The following is a 21,834-nucleotide window of genomic DNA, read 5'->3' as shown; positions in this document are numbered from 1 at the left end:
TGGTAACCATGGTCGCTGTCCTTGGCTCTACATTAATTGTTCATTCTGACAGCTACCGATATTTCTCCAGCAATTTTACCATCTGAAGCGATTGAATCGAATTATTATGGCTAACAATTAACTGCATCGCGAGTCGAGTCAGTTCGATATAAGATTATCCATTTTTGTGTCTGCTCGCTGCATCTCTGTCTATAAGTAGGGTGAGAGGGTCCTCTCAGCTTTACATCCAAACTCGATTCTCGGTGGTGTTTGGTGCAATGGCTTCCAAGGCTTTAGCAGTTCTTGCTCTTCTTTTGGCAGTACTCCTGGTGGCCACAACTGAGGCAGCAGCTAGAGATTTAGCTGAGGTTTCTAAGGAAGAGTCGGCAGGTAAGAGAGAGTTTATATATGCTTTTGGTAAGACAACATCTACTTTTTTTCAAACATCTCGTACGCCTGATGAAGCATATTGAGTGCTTCGACCATATTTAAGACTTTTGCTCACATTAATATGTCACTGATAAGTTGATATTGCAGGAGTTGAGGACGCCAAGTATGGAGGCTCCCATGGAGGTGGAAATGGCGGATATGGTGGAGGGCAAGGCGGACACGGTGGTGGATATGGTGGAGGAGGATACGGTGGGGGAGGTGGCTGTCGCCATGGTTGCTGCTATCACGGAAACTACGGTCATGGTTGTGGTAGATGTTGTAGTTATGCTGGAGAGGTTCCAGAGAATGAAACTCGAGAAGAGACCCATAATTAGAGCAGCGGCTGCCTGCTTCTGAGTGTTGTCTATAAGTACTTAGGCTTATGTAGGAGAAATGTCATGTAATAAGCGTCTATGCATGAATAAAATCGAGTCCGAGTCTTGAGTAGCTGCTCCTCTGCACTCCTACCGGAACTCCTTTAATGTCTGTTAAGAGAACTGAGATTTCACCCGTCTGTAGTCTCTTTCTGCCCTGCGCTATCTACAGTGTGGACGCTAAAAACGCTTGGATATACTGCACTTGATCTCTGCCCAACGTCAGGTTTATGTGTTTTCGTTATCGTCTCTTAGAAGGCAAGAAGAACTCGTTAGCTTCTCTTTGAATGAGCTCACTTCTTTTTGCTTTCCTGTTGGCGCTGAAGGAGATGATCTCATCTGTATTGTCGACCAGTTTGTCACTGTCGAATCGCTTAAATCTGATTAGAAAGAAGTTGGATGGAGAGTTAAAGCTATGAGTCAAGAAGCATTCATTTGACTCGACGTCTGAGACAGTCTCTTAGGGAGACTGGCACTTGGCACTTGGGTTTCGTATGTTTGTTATTTGTTGTATGTTCATAACTTGATTTTGCACCAATGTTTGACTTTTTTACCAAAATATTTGACTTCAACCTTTTTATCAGCTATTGATCAAACCTCATACATTTATAAAGATATATGACGTTCATGGGTAGGCAACCAATGATTTTACCTCATAATCTTGACTCTTGACAATAGTATGTTACATCATGTCACTTAAACATTCTTTAATGAGAATGTAATTCCAACCTTTACAATAAAATTTCACTTTCCCTTCAGGGAAAATGAATTCCACACAATTTTTCTATGTATATATTTTGGGTACTTTCTCTTTTATTGTCTCTAATTTTTTATATATACCAACAAAGCCAAATTCGAACAAAATAAGTTGAACAAGTGGAAATTTAAGAGATAATTGAAATGTTGTTGACCTAATTTTGCTGCATGTGACCTTAAAATTTCTTGTTGATAGTCATTTCACTCATAAACTGTGCCCTTAAATGATATAATGGCTTTTCCATAGATAGAATGGCCATATCATATTTTTGCTTCTTAAAGAATCCTTTTATAATATAATGGCTTCCACATGAGGGAGACACTATTGACATTTTAATGGAGCAACACTTTTATTGGTAGTGTGAGGAGAATATGCATTACTCCAAAGTTTGCTCAAGTGACAAACTTCATAATTAAAAGTAGATAAAGATTTTAAAAAATAAAATAAATACAGAAGAGAAGATGTAGAAGGATGGCCAAGTTGGTTGTATTATAATTATGCCTCGTATGGGGAGGATGAGATTGCAGCTAAAGGAGGCATGTCCAAATGTCACAAACCCTTTTGTTCATGGCTTCCATCGATCACATTCTACGTTGTTAGATCTTGAAATATACAAGAAGAGTTTTAGAAGATAACGGAGCAATTGAGATGTTTTGTGAGCTGACTTACTGAGAGTTAAAATCCCATCTCAACATTAATTAGTTTTTACTTGATTAAATAGATATATTGGATCATCGATTATGGTATTAGGGTTAGATAAGATTAATTTTGTTAAATGCATGTATTAGATCATTATTGTACTAGATAAATTAGATTAAATTAAATAAAGATATATATTAGGTTCATCTTTATATCCTCTTAAGGACCGTTTATGCCTTTATAGGAAAGAAAAAATGAAGGAAGAATTATTTTTATCGGAGAAAACTCCATTTAATGTTTTCAAAAAAATTATGCCACCTTAGGATATATCGAGGTCTTGTAACCAGGAGTTTTTCTTTTCATATAGTTGAGTTTAAATCTCTACATCTGTGGTAAATGGCCAAGTACTATTTCTCTTGTTGTTTCTTACTTCAAACTGGTTTTTTTCCGACTGTAACTTCCTGTAAGATGAGGAACAGGGATGAAGAGAAAAAAATGGGTAGGGTGGAGAGCTGGCTGGTAATTAATGGCGAAAGGAGGGGAAAATACCTTCATTTTCAAAATTGAGAGGGGAGATTGCCCCCCTTCCCCCGGGCAAAATCAGGGCGGCTGAAGAAATATCAGGCGTCTTTACTATAGCAATCCTCTCAGAATCTCTTGCCGACACCCCTTGTTGACCGCCACCGTGGTCGCTGTCCTTGGCTCTACATTAATTATTCATTCTGACAGGAAATCCAACCCATACCTCTCCGGCAATTTTACCGTCTGAAACGATTGAATCGAATTATTATTGCTAGTAACTAACTGCATCATGAGTCAGCCCGATCCAAACTTATCCATTTCTGTGTCTGCTCGCTGCATCTCTGTCTATAAATAGGGTAAGAGAGTCCTCTCAGCTTTACATCGAACTCGGTACTAGGTAGTGTTTGGTGCAATGGCTTCCAAGGCTTTCGCAATTCTTGCTCTTCTTTTGGCAGTTTTCCTTGTGGCCTTTTCTGAAGCAGGAGCTAGAGATGTAGCTGAGGTTTCTAAGGAAGAGTCTGCAGGTAAGAGAGAGTTTATATATGCTTTTGGGAAGACAACATCTGCTCTTTTCCAACATCTCTTACGCCTGATGCAGCATATTGAGTGCTTTGACCATATTTAAGACTTTTGATCACATTAATATGTCACTGATTAAGTTGATATTGCAGGAGTTGAGGATGCCAAGTACGGAGGCTACCGTGGAGGTGGATATGGTGGAGGGCAAGGCGGACACGGTGGGGGGCGTGGTGGATATGGTGGAGGGCACGGTGGGGGGCGTGGTGGATATGGAGGAGGAGGTCACGGTGGGGGAGGTGGTGGATATGGTGGAGGAGGACACGGTGGGGGAGGTGGCTGTCGCCATGGTTGCTGCTATCGCGGAAACTACGGTGGCGGTTGTGGTAGATGTTGTAGTTATGCTGGAGAGGTTCCAGAGACTGAAACTCAAGAAGAGACCCATAATTAGAGCAGCAGTTGCCTGCTTCTGAGTGTTGTCTACAAGTACTTTGGCTTATGTACGAGAAATGTCATGTAATAAGCGTCTATGTATGAATAAGATCGAGTCCGAGTCTTGAGTAGCAGCTCGTCTGCGCTCATACCGGAACTCCATTAATGTCTGTTAAGAGAACTGAGATTTCGCCCGTCTGTAGTCTATTTCTGCCCTGTGTTATCTACAGTGTGGACGCTAGATTTCTGCCCAACGTCAGGTTTATATGTTTCCGTTATCGTGTCTGTAAGAAGGCAAGAACTCGTTGACTTCTTTTTACTTTCCTGTTGCCGCTGAAGGAGATGATCCCATCTGTATTGATGATAGGATTGATGTGTTGCTATGAGAAGTTTAGTCTATTGCTGATAGGATTGTCGAATCGCTTAAAACTGATTTGAAAGAAGTTTGATGGAGAGATAATGGTATGAGATCCACAAGCATTTAATTGACTCGTCGTCCGAGACAGTCTCTGAGGGAGACTGAATAGACCATTCAGTGGCACTTGACACAAGGGTCTCATATATTTGTTCTTTGTCCATATGTTATGTAGTTTCATCGTCTTCTGTAATGAAGACTTTCACCCTTGTGGTTTCGGCTGCCAGAGTACTCTCCTCAATTACCATTTCATTGTTTGTTACTATATAGAAAGAAAGAGATAAATGGTGTTCTTGTTTCCATTTTAACCTAAGATTGAAATAAGATATCACAATCTATTCAACTATACTATTTGTCATGGACAAAGTGGATCAACTTGAGAAGAGTCATGATAATAAATACAATAATAAATAAATTTTACAATAGTCCATGTAATATAAGGTCATATATTTGAGTAGCATTTAAGTTGGCCTTCGTTTGGCGTTTTGAATGAGTAAATTTGAGTTTTGAGACAATTTATGATAATTTTAAGACTTGGTTTATTCTACAGGCCTTCAACCAAGTGACTCTGTTCTTTTTAAATCTCATTTTCCCATGTCCTCCATATGAAAGGGTGTATTTATAGAAGTTTCCTTCCTTGATTATCTTTGCAAAGTTCATGTTGGATAAAGGTGATATGTGGTGATAAGAGTTAAATTTATTAAAACCTAGTGATTTTTCTTAGTAAGGAGGTGAGGGTAATTTGTAATTGCAAAAGAAGTACAATTAGTTTTAATATTTTTATAGGGGTAAGAGAATCAAGAGAGATTTTTCCCTCTCCAAATCTTGAAGTAACATATATTTGCTCTACTTGATCAAATAAACCCTAAACTATAATGTAACTGTTAGGATGGTCTCCTTGATATTAGAAATATTATTTCAATTCTAAAACCGGGGGTAGGTAACTTGATATTATTATTATTAACTATCTTATTTCAAAGTTAGTAATTTTACATCAGGTTGTATTAAATTACTAATTTATCTTGTGAAAATTTAATAATTTATAATATGATAACTGTTATAAATCCTACTGATATTTTTGTAATCCAAAATGTATAATTAAGTGAGAGATATAAATGATGCACCCACAATTGGCTAAAATATCTTAAGGTTTTAATCTTTGAGAGTTTTGAGTTATTAATATGAACCTAATATGAAAAGACATGAAGTGGTTTATCAATGCCAACATTTTTTTTGAAAACCAAAAACATAAAAAAAAAATTGTAATTGTGTAACATGATATTTGATTATTTTGAGTAAAATGATTCGACTAGCCAATTAACATTTTTCCTTTGACTAATTTTTTTTATCGATGTATACTTGTTCAGGACATAAGCTAGTCTATTACACATTTTGGTAGTCATCTACCTTTTTTTTATGTCCTTCCAAGAACCAGCTAAGAAGGGAAATCTCTTTCATGGCTGAAATGACTACCCCTATTCATACTCAACCATCCCCCCCACTTTCATTAACTCCAATAAGTTCATTGAAATAAATATGTAGAAAAGCAATTCAATTTAATTATTAGCTTTTTTTCTCTTATTGTTAGTAGCTTTGTGCTTCTTGGGTTAAACATTGAAATCATTTAGTAAGTAAGGAGAATTCATTCCAAGTATAAGCGTAAAAGTTTTTTAATCTTGGGTTATTTTTAGGGCTCTTACACATGGATAATTTTGGGTGAAATGGGCATAGGAATACTTGTTTTAATATAATATTAAAATTGGGTTTATTAAAAATCCATTTTTTAAAAAAAGGATTAATTTAATTACCAAAATTAAAATACTATTTATTTTAGTATATTTAAATATTATTAAAATGAATAAATTATAAAATATGTTTTTTTAGAAATGAGATAAATATTTTTTTTAGAAATTGGGAGCAAGCCGGGGCTAAGGCAGAAAGCTGGGAGCGCGCCCACCATAAAGCGCATTAAAAAAAGCGAGCGTTTGTACGCTTGTACATCAGAAAGGAGGGCATTATTGGAAAATCATATGCAAATGATTTGAACAGTCTCAGGGGCCCACCGAGAAGTCGGTAAATACTCCCCACAGGGATCCCGTGAGTGCTTGATTGGCTTCTCGGAAGTCGCTTTTTCTTTTCGCTTCACATGCATGCAACGCGACAACATTTTTTTTAAATACCTGAATTACCCTCGCATCTTTCATCAAATTTCCTAAGAGGGTAGGTGATTTTTTTAGATTTTGAGGGTTGGTCGGGTCTTTTCCTTGTTCGATTTTGTCCGGCTCAGGAGCTCTTCCAACGTTCCAAATCTCTCTTCTACTCTCTCTGGGCTCTGTGTTGGTTCATAAAGTACAGTCGAGCGTCTCTGGGATCTGAAATGGCTGGGATTTGAGACCACATCTGTGGTTTCTATTGACGGTTTCTCTATTTCTCTGCAATGGCGGTCTCTACTCCCTGTAAGGTAAGGCGTCTTCTAAGTTTCAGCTACGAGTACTGTTTCTTTCGTCTATATGGTTTTTAGTGCGGTGATGGTAGGAACTTGAATCTACTTAACTAATTTTCGAATTTGCTATTTATTGTTTTTCTTAGTTAGTGGTTTTTCCTGTGTGTGGCTGGGTGTTTATTGTATAAATTGAGAATCTTTTGAAATTATTATGTGTTTGTTTAGGAGAGGCTGTGATAGATTTGTGTTTGTTTTTTTTTTTTTTTTTTGTTTGTAAGACTCTTTAATTAATGGATTTTTGTTTGTCGGTATTGTCTCTTTGTACTTTATATAGCTCCACTATCTTACAGAGCAGCAGGTCTCGAGCATTCCTGTTGCTTGTTGAGTTCTTTCGTTCTTCTTTTCTCATTTGGCAAAGGTGCAGTGTTTGACGAGCTCCGGATCAATGTAGCTAAAGAACAGGGTTTAGTTGGGTTTCTCCGCCGTCTATGGCAGAATGACAAGCTTTAGAGTGAATCTTGCTTCCTTCTTTACCCAAGTGACAGTCAAATGGTTTGAGATCCAGGGAAAGCCGGTCTGTTTCTTTGCAACTGTGGCCTGTCTCCGCTAACTCCAATTGTACTAGCATTCTTCTCTCTTGTCATCGTACGTATTAGATTGCAACTCTTTCTTGTCAAATTTTCTCGCCTGACGTCTGCATACGGCTTAGATTATGCCCTTTAGTTTTCAGTGCGCTCAAATTTATAGAGGCAAAGAAATTGAAATTAAGTTTTTTAGCTTTTGGTGATTACGTAAAATGACCCTTAATGTTTAAATTTAGGCCTTTCTGTGTGTCGAGATTTCTTTTTATGTTCAAATGTGTTTGGCAGTGATGAAATTGAATCCATGGTGTTCTGTGGTCACTGCATTCTTGATCTTCCTCTCACAATACATTTTACATCCATTTTCTTTTCAATTTTCTGCTAAGCTCGCTTGCTTGTTATGGGTCATGTCATTTCTAAAGTTGAATACTGTGAGAACGGTAAACGTCAAGTTTTTGAGAAATTTATATGTTATATATGTTGGACCTGATTCCGCATTTACTGACCGAAGAGATCTGTTTGGCTCAGGTTAATACTCATTCACAAGAGATTGTTGATGGTGTCTATGAATTCCCCCTGAGATGCTGCTCCTGTTTCCGATTACTAAAGCCTGAGGCAGATGGTGTTGCTGATCGCTACTGTCTAGGTATTTTGGTTGATAGGGAAACCTACATTGGCTTTTATTTTGGGTTTTATCTCCATTTTGTTAGGCATGGTAATATCCTCAACCGTGGTTTTTATTTTCCTGTGGCATTTCAGATGTGTTCCCAGTTCTTCTGGAGCAACCTTCCCTCCCCTTGAGGCTTAAATGCCCCTGTGGCAGTTTGCAGGTAAATTTATTAGGAAACTTTCTCCTTGTCAAGTTTTGCAGTTGAAAAATGTTACAGGCGTATTTCTTGTCGCTTAGAGAACAAGGTAGTTCATCCTGTCTCTAGAATTGGCAGTCACCAAATCAAATGGTGCGTGCCCACTGTTGTAATGGTGAGACCTAAACCAATACAGTTTTTATATGCCCCAAGGCATGACATTACTCGTCTGCCCAATCAAGAAAGCGATACGAGGCACCGCATTAATCTCTTGTTCCATATTTGGGCCGTGTTTCTTTACTTTCTTTTGGATCATATAAGTAGCTAGGTTTTAAGTTCACAAAGTAATATAGGTATCTAGGTCAATAGCTGTTTTCTTTTTTTCTTTTTTGCCTGTTTATTGAACAAATACTGAAGCATCATGATATGACTAGAAAGTATTCATGTTCTCCTGTGAACAGGACCAAGACCCCTTCACCATTTCAGAGAAAGAAAACACTGTTCAACAGATTCAGTCACCATTAGCCATCTTCAGATTACTAGAAGTTCCATCTCTAACCAAAAGCCAGATCTGCTTAGATGATCCATGCCATATCAGGAATAACATTGATCAGCAGATTGAGAATGGTGACAAATTTTCACCTTGCAGGGTTGGTATAGACATTAGAGAAGAACCTTTGGAAATGGCCAAAACCAAAGTTGCAAATCTTGAGAGCCCATACAGGACAGATGGAGCACTAAAAGTATGACAAGAATTTGCTCCATAGTCATTAGATATAAAAACTCTTTCTGTTCTTTCTTTTGATTTTTAGGAGTCATGATGCACTTTTCATTCATACAGAGATGTAAAATGGCTCAATTTTTGCAGAGAGTTCTGTTGAGGAAAAGCAGTCTTCAGAAGGGCGTGAAAGTAATGCAATTCTTACTAGACCAGAGCTCTGTTTTACTAAGATGCTCCTCAAAAGGTATTTCAGCAAATCACATCTTGCTTGAAACACATTCCTAAGTTCATTGAACTGCTCCATCATATAATTTTGCTGCTTCATATGATGAAATACTTACAACAGTATCATAGTGATTGCAAGTGTTATTTTTGTTTTTTATTTTTTTTTAGAAGTGTGTTAACGTTGCCAAATACCTTGCTTGAGTTTACTCTAGACAGTTCAAAGAACAAAAAAGAGAATTGAAAGCCTACATAATCTAATTCCAGTTAGAGTGAATAAGATCTTCCATGAGAAAATTATCATCTAATTCAACAGGTAGTCTTCAAGATGGAGTAAGTGATGTGTCACATGATTACTTTGTCCGTCCACATGCATGTTTTTTCTATGCTTCAGTTTTCTTTTCATCGTCAAAGTCATTTGATTTTTTGTTTTGATCACAGACAAGACAAATAATACACGAGCCTTTGAAGCACCCAGTTACCATTGGCAGAGAAACAAATACTTCTTAATTGATTCAAGGAAAGTTGTCCTGTTCTTCTCAATCTTGTAAGATCTTTCACTCTTTTCCTTTCTTTATATATACATTTTTTTTATTTTTTTTATCATTAATGCATTTATTTCTGTTTGAAGTTTTATCTTGGCTGATTGTTGAAATTTTGGATCTTCATAGTTATGTCACTTGGGCATGAAATGGCCCGCATTGAATTTGTTTGGTTTTTTTGCTTCTTGTCATCACATAGATATTCACTCTTATGGATTGCTTATTTGCCAATTTTTTCAGGTCAAGCTTGGGAACTATGATTTTGATATATTTGACACTTCGAATCAAACATATTAAGTGATGAACATGCTCGTGTCTAATCAAGCTCTATGCCATTTCTCTGGGAATAATTTTTGGAAGGTTCTTCGTGTGTATAAGTTATTTTTGTGATGTTTTGCAAATGAGATTGGAGCTTGTAGTATTTGATGTACTTGGATGATTGATATTTGGGGTATAGATTCAGGTTGGTATGCCTTCCATTGTATGTTAATGGGATATAAATTTAATTTTTTACTCATTGATCCTACACTGTATGGACACCTCAGAGGTGGATTTTGCATGTGAGCATCAAAAAGCTTTCCATCAGATTTTGTCTGGTGCAAGTTGAGTATACAGTACCTGAAAATGCACCAATGATTAGAAATCCTTTCTGAACAGAATGATACTTATCATGCATGGCCGTTTTTTTTGTTGTTGACAGGCACAAGTAAAAATGCTGTGAAGGAGGTTCCATAAAAAATTCATATCTTAGACTGCCAAAAATTCAAAGTATATAGAAGAGTATACAGGGATTTTGGATGAGGTGAAAGGTAACCTCGATTATGACAGCGGCTAGCCAATACACCCAAAAGACCGATATGTTAGGTGCGGAAAGCTATTGCCTACAAGAGTGGACGAAACCACTCTGACACCCACCCCGCCCATTCTTGACCGCTTCTCACGGGATTCAAACGCAGGACGTGGCGTACCCAACTCTGATACCATGACAGCGGCTAGCCAATATACCCAAAAGACCGATCTGTTAGGTGCAGAAAACTACTGCCTACAAGAGTGGACGGAACCACTCTGACAGGTTAAGTTGACTCGTGTTGGGTGAATCATCTTCGGTTCACGACAGCTTAAGCACAACCTGGACCGACCACCAAATCAGGCAACCCTGTTTACCATTGCATTTTGAAGTAGAAGCTGTATTGGCATTGAGAAGGATTTCTGAATCAAAACCTTGTTCTAGCAAAGTATTAGGAATTAGTATTTGAGTCAAGGCAGAAATGCTAATTTCTTCAGAGAGCTCCATTTAGGCACTAACTCTTGGTCCCTTGATTGAGAATTGGATACAAGCCAATGAACTTCATTGCCAAAATAAAATTTTCCTTCAATTCCTTTTATCCCACAAAAAGTTAGTAGAAGATAGCAAAATGAGTGAGCTAACTTACCTCCAAAATAAAATTTTCCTTCAATTCCTTTTATCCCACAAAAAGTTAGTAGAAGATAGCAAAATGAGTGAGCTAACTTACCTCCAAAATAAAATTTTCCTTCAATTCCTTTTATCCCACAAAAAGTTAGTAGAAGATAGCAAAATGAGTGAGCTAACTTACCTTCAATTTTATCTATGGGGCCTTTAGATATTTGATTTAGCAAATATGGGTGGAGTGCTAAAACCATCTATGGCGGTCACTCATGCCGGCATGGGGCTGGCTCCTTTGCCTTATGGGGTAAGGACAGGGTCAAAGTGGGTTTTCCTGATCTAACCCACCCTAACCTATGGAGTCTTATTGATGAAGGGTAGGAAGGGGGTGGAGATGGATCTAAGTTTACATGGATGGGTTTTACATGGATGGGTCAGGTTTAAGTCAAATGGATTGGGACAAGATTGTTGGGATGGTGATCATGCATGTCAATTTTTTTTCAGATTTTGGGTTTTGGGTCGGGTTCAGGGTCGGATTCGTATTTGAGAAACGCGACTCTGACCCGACCCTACACACCCCTAGAAGGTTACGTTGTAATTTATTACAAAGGCCAGGGCTTTTTTTTCGGGATGAAGAGTTTCAACCGACTTAACGGAAAACGGTCTCGCCTCTGCACTTTGTCCTCTATACTATATAAGGGTCAGCAGTCAACGAAGCCACGCTTCCCATTTCGAACGCTCGGAGTCTGAGCAGAGCCTGTTCGGCGGAGCGCCGGAGCGCTAGGTTATTTTCTTCTCTCAGAAGCCTCTTTCTGCAAAGCCACGATGCAGAACCGACCTTTTTCTGCAATGAGAAGCTTGGACCAGCTCAGGTCCTTGACGGGAGCAGTTCAAGGAACTATGAAAAGTAGTTCAATCTCGTCGCGCTCTTTTGATTCAATTTCGTACGGGAATTTCACCACTCTAAAGCTCACGGCAGGTTTTTTTCTCATGAGAATTTTTTTACTTATTATGTTTCTCTTTTAAACTGTTCTTTAACGGTTTTTGTTACCATCCTTTGGCGGTGCTTAGAGAAACTGGTTAAAGAACAAGCTTCAGTTAAAGCAGATCTCGAAATAGCGGTACGACCAAATTACTCTGGTGTCTACATCCATTTTCTCCTTTTTTTCCCCTGTATTTAAATTGCAGAGGTTGTTATTTCACTTAAATATTGTTTTCCCTGTAATCCTTTCTCTACTCTGTGCATTCTACGCCATTACCTTAACTTTTCTATCCGTTTGCATCATAATGAATTTCAGATACATTTACATTTTTTCAACATCCACTTGTATACTTCTTGACTATGTCATGTATATTTCAGTTTATGATTGTGTGCACTGTGTTTACTAGTAGTAGGGCGTTTCCTTCATATGTCTTTTGAACTCACTTCACCCTACGTGAAACTTGGACTGAAACCGTGCTCCAGATTACCTGGAGAGTGTCCAATTTGATTCACCTTAGGAGATATACTAATTCAAGAACTTAAAATAAAGAAGCTTGTCGATATATAGCTGATTTTATTCCAAGGGTGGGGTTTGGATAGCTGCTAAGTATCAGCATAGTTTCTCCTTCCATTCTTTTTGGATGACTTACCTTCTTTGTTTCAGTTTAGCTCAAGTTCATAGATCAGAAAATGAAGGAAGTTCTCAGAAATATGCACTATAGCTTATTAGTAAGCATGGATTAGGCACTTAGCATGTATTTTGTACAAATATTGACAGCAAACAAAGCTAGCAAGAGCATCAGATCAGATTCGTACCCTGGAGACTAAATTACAGGAGGCAAGCAATGAAAATGCAACACTAAAAGTGAAGCAGGTGGAAGACGCAAAGCTTTGGAAAGGATTAGATTCAAAGATCTCTTCCACGAAGACACTATATGATCAACTGGCTGAAACCCTGCAACACTTAGCTTCTCAGGTTCAAGAAGGTAAGCTATTTGACTGGAATTTGAAATTATTTTCTCTAAAATCTCAGAATATGGCCTCTAATTTTGTTAGCAACTGAATTGATAGCGGAGGAAGACAAGAAAGTTTTTGAAAACAAGTTAACTGCAAGTTCAAAAGCATTCGACGAGTTGCACCTCCAGATGAGTGTCCTCTCAGAAAAACTAGATTCAGCTGAAAAAAGAATTAGTAGTGGTAAGCTTACATTGTACACTCTTATCAAAATTTAATTTTTTTACTTAAAATTTCACTTGTGTACATCTATTTAACTTCTATAAAGATATTTTGTCAAAAAAGAATAGAAAGAAAAAGAAATATGATGAGTAAGAGAGAGAGAGAGAGAGAGTCACCACTTTCTTTTCTCTCCTTTTACAGAGGAACCACTTCTCAAGTTCTCAAGTATCTATTCATTTTTTTAGGGACTGAAGAGCTAATGATACTGAGACAAGAGAAAAAAGATTTGGAAAAAAGATTTGAAGATGAAAGCTGTGCCTCTGAAAATCTTGTGAAAGAAAAAGGTAGGTGCTTCGTTACCATTATCTTTCTTTGTTTAATGGCAATGTAAGCATAAATGGAGCTGTTGACTGCGAGCCTGGGGTTGGCTTCTTCCGTGACCTTACCTTAATAGGGGAATTTAAAGGTTGCAATTGAGACTTGATAGCAAAAAGTTCACAGACAATGGTGTTGCTGACGTTTTTCTTGAATTAGCTTTGGATAATTCTCAATTGGTCTTTCTTCTATGCTTGTAGATGCCCTAATAAAACAACTGGAAGCTACCGTTGAAGAAGATAAAGTGAGCTTTCAAAGCCTTGAGGCCCTGCTTAGAGAGGTGCATCAAGCACTAAGTTTGAAAGATGATACATGCACAAGCTTGAGAGCAACTTTGGAAACTTTAGAGGAAGAGAAGATAGATCTAAGGAATAGCAATGAAGAACTTAATCAGAAGTTATGCACATATAGTCATGAGATGATTGTTCTCAAAGATTCTCTACACAGCTTGACATTACAAATAACTGAATTTGAGAAATTTTCTGGGCCTGTTTTGGATGGTGTTGATAAGATGTCCTGTACTTTTGATACTTTCCTAAAATTGGTCCATCAAGAGAAGGAACTTGCCACCAAGTGTGCTGGACGAAAATTTGATCTACTTCATAATAAATTTCTGCAGGTAACATCAGAAAATGATGTTTTTCAGGCAGAAATTGCAATGCAAAAAGACAAGGTAATCGAGCAGCAGAAAGTCCAAGAGTTTCTAATGGTCCAGCATGCTGAGGAGTGCCGTATAGCAGAAGAGAAAATTCGAACATTGGAAGGTCAAGAAAACACTCTTGCAGCAAAAAATATAGAACTACTGGCACAGGTCGCCAAGTTGGAGGAAGAGATCAAGCATTTGTCAGAACTGTCAAACCTTACCAAATATCAAATGGTTAGTCTGAGCACTCTGTTTCTAGAACAATAAACAGTTGGATTTTATCATCTTCTTCTGAACTTGTGCTACTGGAATTTTCAGCAAGATTTAGTGCTGAAAGTTTCAAGTCTGGAGTCTGAGAATAAAGGTCTTCAAGGCAAGTTGCAGTCAATAATACAGGAGAAAGCAGAGGAGGTAGAAACTATTCAAAAAGAGATTGAAACTCGTGATCAGCATGTTGAGTCACTGCAACATCAGGCCAGTGAGCTTCGTAATCATCTTGATGAAAAGGAGCAGCTTGTTCTGGACCTTAAGGAGAAAGAAAAACAGTTAGAAGGCCAAAAAGCAGAGGTTCGTCAAATATTTAATATTGTGTGTTTCTATAATTTCTTGGGTTCATTCAACTTAATCTTGATACCTTCTCATCCAGATGGAGGCATCACTTGCTGCTGCAGAATGTAAACTCGCAGAAGCTAGAAAACAGCATGATTTGATGCTTGAAGGAAAAAAATTAGAGCTGACAAAGCATTTGAACGAATTATCACTTAAAAATGATCAGGTTTGTTGTTTTTCACCAATGTATTTGCATGTCTAGTGACCTTTTCGTTTCATAGTGATTCTAGACTCATAACAAGTTCCATCAGGCAATTAATGAGATCCGAAAGAAGTATGAGATGGAGAAGCTGGAAATTGTCAATACTGAGAGAAAAAAGGTATATACTTTCTACAGTTGTCCATTTCAAGATTTTCCTTTTTTTTCTTTCTATTTCTATTGACAATTTAGCCTTCAGGCTGACAAACTTGTTCAAGATACGGAGAAGAAGATTGATCAAAGAATTTCAGAAACCAAGGAGGAAACACGGCTACATTTACAGCATGTTGAGGGGGAGCATACTGCATTAGTATGTGTTAAATACCATGGTTTCTAAACTGACTTTATGATGATGCAAAAATGCAAACATGGTTCTTTTCGATCTCAGATCTTTTCCTACTCTGATACCATGTTAAGTTGGGATACCATGTGAAATTGGGTCCAAAGTCCATCCCAAAATGACTAGTCTACTTAGGAAGCCTCTTTCCCAACTAATAAACTCAAGATCTTTGTACTCACTAACCCATGTGAGACTATTCTTTAATATGGTATCAGAGTAGGTACTCATATGTGGGCCTACACCTAAATTATCTACTTGTAGAGCCACAAAAAAAGGGCCTACACCTAAATTATCCACTTGTAGAGCCACAAAAACTGATGTACTCAGTTTATGATTTATGTCTCTTATTCGCTCTTCACCCTAGTAAGAGTGAATAAGAGACATAAATCATAAACTAATTACATCAGTGTTATCTTTATGAGATGACTCTTTATTTACCATCATACCACCACTGTGTTGGCCTTCTCTTTGGTTTGTGGACTTGAGCCCATCTTCCAACAAACTTATTTGAGTTTTCTTTTGAAATGATTTCCATTCACCTGATACCCTGAAGGAAGTTCAAGAGTAGATAATTGAAACTACATCAATTGAGCAAATCATGCATGGGTAGTTTAAGAGTAAGTTTTTTTTTTTTTTTATAGATAAAGTGTTTTATTAGAAAATAATATGTATCAAAATGGTATTTATTCTATTTCTGTTGATGGTAATTATGCACAACATTGATTCAAGTTCTGCTAGTAAGTGTATTAGAAAGGAGTAACATTGATTTGTGAAGTTATTGAGTGAGACAAAAAATGGTGATCATCTTTTACAGAGATATGATCAATTGTTCTATCCAAACACATTGTCCAAATGCATGACATTCCAAAAACATTGAACTGGATGCCTTTTGCTACTAAATATGGTCATCCTCACACAAGTAGAAGCATCAATTTTACAGCTTGTTTCTTTTGGAGCCACGGAACATTGATTGGACTGTGGAGAAAAGTGATCTTGTAGATATGTAGTATTGAGTCATTTTATCTTCTAGCCTTATTGTGCACTTTGCATGAGGAATGAATAGAGGAATACTGCATAACATCATTTCCTCATGAAGATGCATCTGTTTCAGAAAAAGGTTAAAATTAATCATTATCTTATGGTCTATGATATTATTTTTCTTTCCTGAAATGTTCTATGAACTCTCCGTGTTTGGTGTATTTCACTAAAAAGATTGTCTTCTATTCAACACTAAGTTAGCATCACTTGTTCAAGTTTCTTACTGGGTCTTGATTCCACAGATTAACCGCATTCAGCAGGAGCATGAGAAGAAGGAAGCCAATCTTAAGGCTTACCATAGTGAAGAAGTACAGCGAGTCCATCTTCAAGCTGAAAATGAATTGTCAGAGGTATAAGTTATTCAATATATTTCTTCCAAGTGGTGTGGTTCTACCTCACTTCTAATGTCTCAAAGTTGGTCACATGTAGAAAATGATGCAACTGAAGAGTGAGCATGAAGCTTATATAAAATCATTGATATATCAGCATGGAGATGAATGCAGAAAACTCTATGAGGAATTGGAGCTCCAAAAGTTAAAGGTTTTTGTTTCTAGACATCTTTTCCAATTTCTACCTTTTCGTTTTTCTCAAAAACTTTAATGCTATGTGTCACAGGAAGAAAAGCAAAGAGCTTTGCTGCATTTGCAGTGGAAAGTCATGCGTGATGATCGCCATGAGGACTTAGAAGTGAACTCAGAAAAGGTTTCTACACTATTTACCATGCACAGAGAGTTCATTTTCAACTCTGGACTATCTGAAATGAGTAATGGATTTAAGTTAAATATTATCTGTCATCAAACTAAAGAATGATACTTGTTAACTGTGTAAACTCTTGTTAACTTACTAAAAGTGAAAAGGTCTGCTAGTTACAGAGTGGGAACATCTGGAATGACTTCAGCTAACAATTTGTGTGTAAGTCATGAAAGTTGAGATTTTCAAAAAATTTGGCGCCTAATGATCCAGATGGAACCCTACTCATTGGAAGGTGTTAAGAGTAATTCCCAAAAAATTTATCACTATGTATTCTCTCGAATACATAAAATTTCTTGATCGTAAACTGTGAATGAAATTTTGGAAACTTTTAGCTTAAAGAGTAGATTAAAGCTTCAGGAGAAGAATCTTATCTTTGTTAGTGAAGTCATTTAACTAAATAGTAACTATCTGTAAGAAATGACATGAGTTAATATAATTTTTCTCTTTTTTGCTGAAACTAAGTTATTTTTGTTGGGAGAAGCACAATGTTCACTTCAGGTTGGTACAGATTTTCTTCTTTCAATTTAATTTTCCTGCCCTTTGTTATTGATTCTCTAGGGTATAAGCAGAACTGGTCTGCCCATGCTCTAAGAAACATGGATTAGAAGAGGAATGGAGATGTGACTTTGAACATGCATTTAAGAAATGGTTAACTATGAAAGTTTTCAAGGGAATAAAACTTCTCTTTAATGTTCTAATTAATCACATAGTGAACATGGGGATAAAAAACCATTAAAAACGTAATAATAATAATAAATTATGGGGATATGAATACATTTACCACAGAATTTGCTTATAGTGTAGCTAATCTATTTGTGTTATTGTTTGTTTCTTAAACCATAACACCTGATAGAGGAAGTGTAGATAGCAGAAAGTGAAAGCTCAATAAATAAGGACAAAAAGTTTTCTAAACATTTTAGTCCTTATTCATGACCTTTAAATTCTACATTAGTTCAAAAAATGTTTTTCATATTTATAATTTCTTTATTTTTTAATACTAAGAAAATGGAAATGGATAAACTACACATATATAAGCAGCATGAGGACTGTGACTGAGGCAGCTGAAAAACCTTTTTGAATTTCTGTTCTGTTTCTCTTTTTAGATATCTGATCTCAAATTAACAGAATGGATGAACAGAGAAGTTGAGTACGTGAAAATTACATTGTGTGCAACCTCAACTCAGTTCTAGGCCAAGAGATGAAAATAGTGCAAAGTATCATCTTGTATTTTATTTTTTGGGAGATTCGAAGAGCACATTTCCGCACTCTTTTGTTTTTAATTAGAAATGGTCTCAATCAAGCATAAAGGTTTCAATGTTTTGCCATTTGAATAGCTGATAAAGAAGTTTTCTAATCGTTGTATTGCTAATTTGGTGATTATTGTTCAGGAACACTCCATTACCTCAATCAAGAGAAATGAGTTTGATAATGGAAATGTGAACAATCTCCCAGTGAAAAGACAAAAGAATCGAAGCAAGGTGATGTCTAGACCCCACGTTTTTTTTGTGATTTTTCACCAAACACAGCCAGGCATGAGGTTGAACAAATAAATGCATTTCTATAGAATGGAACTTATGAAGGAGCAGTACAGACACCTATGGCAAATATGTTGAAGAATACGGAGAAGAGGAACGTGGGGAGCATGATCAGTATTCCCAAGCATAATAAAAAGGTGAGATATTTGTCATCATCTGTGGTTTTCATGGTGTCTAAATGATCTATCACATATTCATATTTATCAAATTCAAATATTTATTCCTTAAACATTTGTCTTAGTACCAAATAAAAGGGTGCAGAAATGTGATGGTGCATTGCCTCATCTTTCCTGTGTGGATTCTTTGTTATGGATGACAACGATGTTAGTGAAAGTTGAGCCTCAATCTAGACAACAATGAAACTGCTTCTTTCTATTTTTCTTTTTTAGGTAACACATCATGAGTATGAAGTTGAGACCTCTGATGGCAGAACCATAAAACGTCGAAAAACGAAAAGTACTGTCTTGTTTGGGGTATGGATGACTCACACCTGGAAGGAATAATTGGGTTTGAAAGAGTATTGTTTTGCCTTTTTTTTTATTACATACTGTCATTTGTCTCTAGGATCCTTCAGCACATAAGAGACGGCAGCAAAGGACTCCCAAGGCTGTGAACGATGTTATGCAAGTACGACAGGTATCATGAAACCGGCTTTAAATCTTTCTGTTTCTTACTTATTTCAACGAATTTTCTCAGTCTGCTTCCTTTTTTCTTCCACTTCCTCTGTTCATTGACATAGACTTGAGGTTTTCTATAAACATAAGGATTTAGGATAAAAGCACCCCACTCTCATTTACTCCTAGATGAGCTACTAAATCAAATTGCTTTCATACTTTTATATGGAATGTATTATGCTTTTTATAGGTTTAGAATTGAATTTCTCTTGACCTGTGAGGCTTTTGCATATAACAAGGATGAAGAGAGAGGAAGGACACATGCACCTATATGAGTTGCTAAAAGCAGTTGGTGGTCCTTGAGGAGCAAAATTTAATTATAGGATTGGCACTCTCAGAAAACTGATTAAGTTGTGGAGATTGAATTGAGCTATGTTCACCTACTTGAGGCTTGACTTAGTATTAATTATACAGAGCTTATGAGCATACATTCTTCCTGTTAAGTTGAGGAGCCTAATCAACGCCTTACGCTGAGTCGGTACACAGATCGACCGAGGAATGCCTTTGTAGTTATTTGTTAACTTTCTAGGCATACCACAACTTATCTGTTTGTTAAAGAGACTTTTGTGTCCATATATGTTTAAAGGATACAAGATAAACTTCTGTTCTTTTGTTGATAACAATTAGTGATGCCATGGAAGGCTTAGTTATGGTTTCAGTTATCTTCAGAATAAATAAAATAAAATAAAATATAAAAAAAAAGGTTTTTGTGTCCTGATCTTGCTATTTATTAGCTTATCAGTATTAGGTATTGGTCATCCATAATGTTGGCACATACTCATGACGTCAGTAGTAATGAAACTATATAACAATTGGATTCTGTCAAGTGGTTTGGTAAGATTATATTCAACGATTTTAGGGTATCATTCTTATTGAAACTCCTTTGGCTCATGGAGTTTGAAAAATGTGTGACTCATGAGCATTAGCTGTGTACTACTGGATGTTTTGATCTATCTTTCCTGCTTAGGTAATCAAAGGAGCTTCACACCATTCAAATATTGGGGACCTGTTCTCAGAGGGATCTCTGAATCCATATGCTGATGATCCTTATGCATTTGATTAGAGGTGGGAAAACATTTTCACTCACTTATCCTGTGCTCAAAATTATTTTATGTTTTAAGGTTACTATGACTTGGTTTTTTGGTGCCAACTCCTTCAAAATGAGATACTTTGCCAGTACAATGATATCTTGTCTACCAGTATTTAGTTGACTTTAATCTATGTTAGCTAGCTTAATCTCATCATCATTTGAAAAATACACTTGTCAGTTAATAATTGTTAGAGGAAAAAAAACAATGTTTCTTTAAATTTTGAACTTCAGATGCTCTGTGTATCATCTAATATGGTCGATTGTGCCTCCCAACCGCTCTCAGGTAAGTTGTTCTTTCATTTACAAAACTGCCACGAGGTATTAAATTTTCTAGAGGCATATGCACAACCATATTTTATGTGGCTGTTCAGCCTCCTGTGACATGAAGTTAGATGACCAGTAGACCTCATTCAAATCAACCTACAACCAGGATGCATCTCCTAACAATTACTATAAAGAAATTTTCCATTTAAAGTGACAGCAAACACAGCTCTTTGCATTTCAGTGGAAGTATCTGGCAGAGACTAGGAATCCTTCCAATTGTCCTTTGTTTTCATTATTTTTTACTCCTTTCATGAAATATTCAGTGCTAGAGAAATAAAGAAGCTTATAATCTCATATTGTAATTTACATCTTCTGTTATAACTTTAGAAAGTCGGAACGTTCAACGCACACAAATTTCTCATAAGCTGAAGTTGAGTTATAACTCTCAAGGAGCTTATAGTGGCAGATATTTGAAGCTTGTGGATAGGAAGACCTCACAGAGTGTAGGAAGAACAGTATTGTGCATGCTGACAAGGTCCGAAAGTGTACAGAAGTTTTCTATTCGTTCACTCCATTTGCATAGGTTGATCTTTGGGTATGGCCTGGGCTTCAGCCAATACCATTGTAAATAACAACTTACACCCTTCGGTTCCGGCTGCCAGAGTTTTCTACTCGTATTGAGAAATAAGATTCTGTTACGAGAAGAAAAAGTCAGGACTAAGTTCCCTTTTGTTTTTTGTTTTTTTTTTCTACTCTTCTACCATAGTAAAGAATGTAGGTAATGATCCAAAATTAAGAGGCAGATACAAGGCTGTTAAAGATGTATGTTTTCTTTTCTTGCCTTCAGTTTTTTTTGTTCATCATGTTATCCTCTACAAAAATTTGCTTCAATTACCATTTGAGGTTGTTAGTGTATAAAATAGAATTCACTTTCTCGATAGAAAACTTAAGTAAATGAGGTAGTTAGATGCTATTTTCAAATTTAACTTAAGATTAAAATAAAATATCAAATAATCTTGTACTACCTATTCTTGGGATAGCATAGATCGTTTTAATAAACTTTTATTATTTTTTCAATGTAATTTTTTTTTATAAATTATTAAAAGTTGGGTCTAAGGTTCACACCATCTCAAAATAACTATTCATGATAGAATTCCTTTTTTCTAACTAATAAACTTAAGATATTTTTACTCGTTTTTTCAAGAAATTCTTTTGAATACTTCATCTCATGTGGTGAGCCTTTTTTCTTCGTCCACATCTAAGAACCTGTGCTAATACCATGTTAGAAGTTGGGTTTAACAACCATTCCAAAAATATTATTCCTTAACACATCATTATATTGGATATTGTCAGGCCAACATAAAAAATCCAAT

General features: G+C 36.5%; 4 protein-coding genes across 4 annotated transcripts; all 4 read left to right on the top strand.

Moving 5' to 3' along the window:
- The first annotated feature begins 239 nt into the window (after nucleotides 1-239).
- LOC137942204 (glycine-rich protein 3 short isoform-like) lies at nucleotides 240-895 on the top strand. Its single transcript, XM_068787908.1, has 2 exons — nucleotides 240-369; nucleotides 517-895. The coding sequence occupies exons 1-2, from the start codon at nucleotides 258-260 to the stop codon at nucleotides 741-743; spliced, it is 339 nt and encodes a 112-aa protein (XP_068644009.1). The 5' UTR covers nucleotides 240-257; the 3' UTR covers nucleotides 744-895.
- Nucleotides 896-3,094: 2,199 nt separating this feature from the next.
- On the top strand, nucleotides 3,095-4,115 carry LOC137941998 (glycine-rich protein 3 short isoform-like). The gene is made up of 3 exons (XM_068787656.1): nucleotides 3,095-3,224; nucleotides 3,372-3,479; nucleotides 3,537-4,115. Exons 1-3 carry the CDS (start codon nucleotides 3,113-3,115, stop codon nucleotides 3,665-3,667), a joined length of 351 nt encoding a protein of 116 aa, XP_068643757.1. The 5' UTR covers nucleotides 3,095-3,112; the 3' UTR covers nucleotides 3,668-4,115.
- Nucleotides 4,116-6,404: 2,289 nt separating this feature from the next.
- On the top strand, nucleotides 6,405-9,963 carry LOC137941463 (uncharacterized). Its single transcript, XM_068786895.1, has 7 exons — nucleotides 6,405-6,524; nucleotides 7,616-7,733; nucleotides 7,847-7,917; nucleotides 8,355-8,636; nucleotides 8,762-8,858; nucleotides 9,278-9,383; nucleotides 9,619-9,963. The coding sequence occupies exons 1-7, from the start codon at nucleotides 6,501-6,503 to the stop codon at nucleotides 9,677-9,679; spliced, it is 759 nt and encodes a 252-aa protein (XP_068642996.1). The 5' UTR covers nucleotides 6,405-6,500; the 3' UTR covers nucleotides 9,680-9,963.
- Nucleotides 9,964-11,592: 1,629 nt separating this feature from the next.
- LOC137941798 (synaptonemal complex protein ZEP1-like) lies at nucleotides 11,593-21,331 on the top strand. The gene is made up of 19 exons (XM_068787378.1): nucleotides 11,593-11,762; nucleotides 11,855-11,904; nucleotides 12,544-12,751; nucleotides 12,837-12,962; nucleotides 13,187-13,285; nucleotides 13,517-14,193; nucleotides 14,278-14,526; nucleotides 14,606-14,734; nucleotides 14,820-14,888; nucleotides 14,967-15,077; nucleotides 16,388-16,495; nucleotides 16,575-16,685; nucleotides 16,761-16,847; nucleotides 18,287-18,376; nucleotides 18,463-18,570; nucleotides 18,823-18,906; nucleotides 18,998-19,069; nucleotides 20,075-20,172; nucleotides 20,849-21,331. The coding sequence occupies exons 1-18, from the start codon at nucleotides 11,609-11,611 to the stop codon at nucleotides 20,168-20,170; spliced, it is 2,628 nt and encodes an 875-aa protein (XP_068643479.1). The 5' UTR covers nucleotides 11,593-11,608; the 3' UTR covers nucleotides 20,171-20,172; nucleotides 20,849-21,331.
- Nucleotides 21,332-21,834: the final 503 nt, after the last annotated feature.

Source organism: Aristolochia californica, unplaced genomic scaffold (assembly GCF_029961685.1).
Source record: "Aristolochia californica isolate CCGP_79_NKW_82.1479 unplaced genomic scaffold, dmAriCali1.0.hap1 SCAF_9, whole genome shotgun sequence".
Classification (NCBI taxonomy): domain Eukaryota; kingdom Viridiplantae; phylum Streptophyta; class Magnoliopsida; order Piperales; family Aristolochiaceae; genus Aristolochia; species Aristolochia californica.
Note: the sequence above shows the minus strand (reverse complement) of the source record. Positions and strands in the feature narration are given on the sequence as shown.

Bases quoted from the DNA above. Each gene is read 5' to 3' on its own strand.
- LOC137942204 (XM_068787908.1), top strand. From the start codon at position 258: ATGGCTTCCAAGGCTTTAGCAGTTCTTGCTCTTCTTTTGGCAGTACTC. The intron at 370-516 runs GTAAGAGAGAGT...TTGATATTGCAG, and splicing joins TTCTAAGGAAGAGTCGGCAG to GAGTTGAGGACGCCAAGTAT.
- LOC137941998 (XM_068787656.1), top strand. From the start codon at position 3,113: ATGGCTTCCAAGGCTTTCGCAATTCTTGCTCTTCTTTTGGCAGTTTTC. The intron at 3,225-3,371 runs GTAAGAGAGAGT...TTGATATTGCAG, and splicing joins TTCTAAGGAAGAGTCTGCAG to GAGTTGAGGATGCCAAGTAC. The intron at 3,480-3,536 runs GTGGTGGATATG...ATGGTGGAGGAG, and splicing joins TGGAGGGCACGGTGGGGGGC to GACACGGTGGGGGAGGTGGC.
- LOC137941463 (XM_068786895.1), top strand. From the start codon at position 6,501: ATGGCGGTCTCTACTCCCTGTAAG. The intron at 6,525-7,615 runs GTAAGGCGTCTT...TGTTTGGCTCAG, and splicing joins CGGTCTCTACTCCCTGTAAG to GTTAATACTCATTCACAAGA. The intron at 8,859-9,277 runs GTATTTCAGCAA...TTTTGATCACAG, and splicing joins ACTAAGATGCTCCTCAAAAG to ACAAGACAAATAATACACGA.
- LOC137941798 (XM_068787378.1), top strand. From the start codon at position 11,609: ATGCAGAACCGACCTTTTTCTGCAATGAGAAGCTTGGACCAGCTCAGG. The intron at 14,194-14,277 runs GTTAGTCTGAGC...TGGAATTTTCAG, and splicing joins ACCTTACCAAATATCAAATG to CAAGATTTAGTGCTGAAAGT. The intron at 16,848-18,286 runs GTTTCTACACTA...ATTATTGTTCAG, and splicing joins TAGAAGTGAACTCAGAAAAG to GAACACTCCATTACCTCAAT.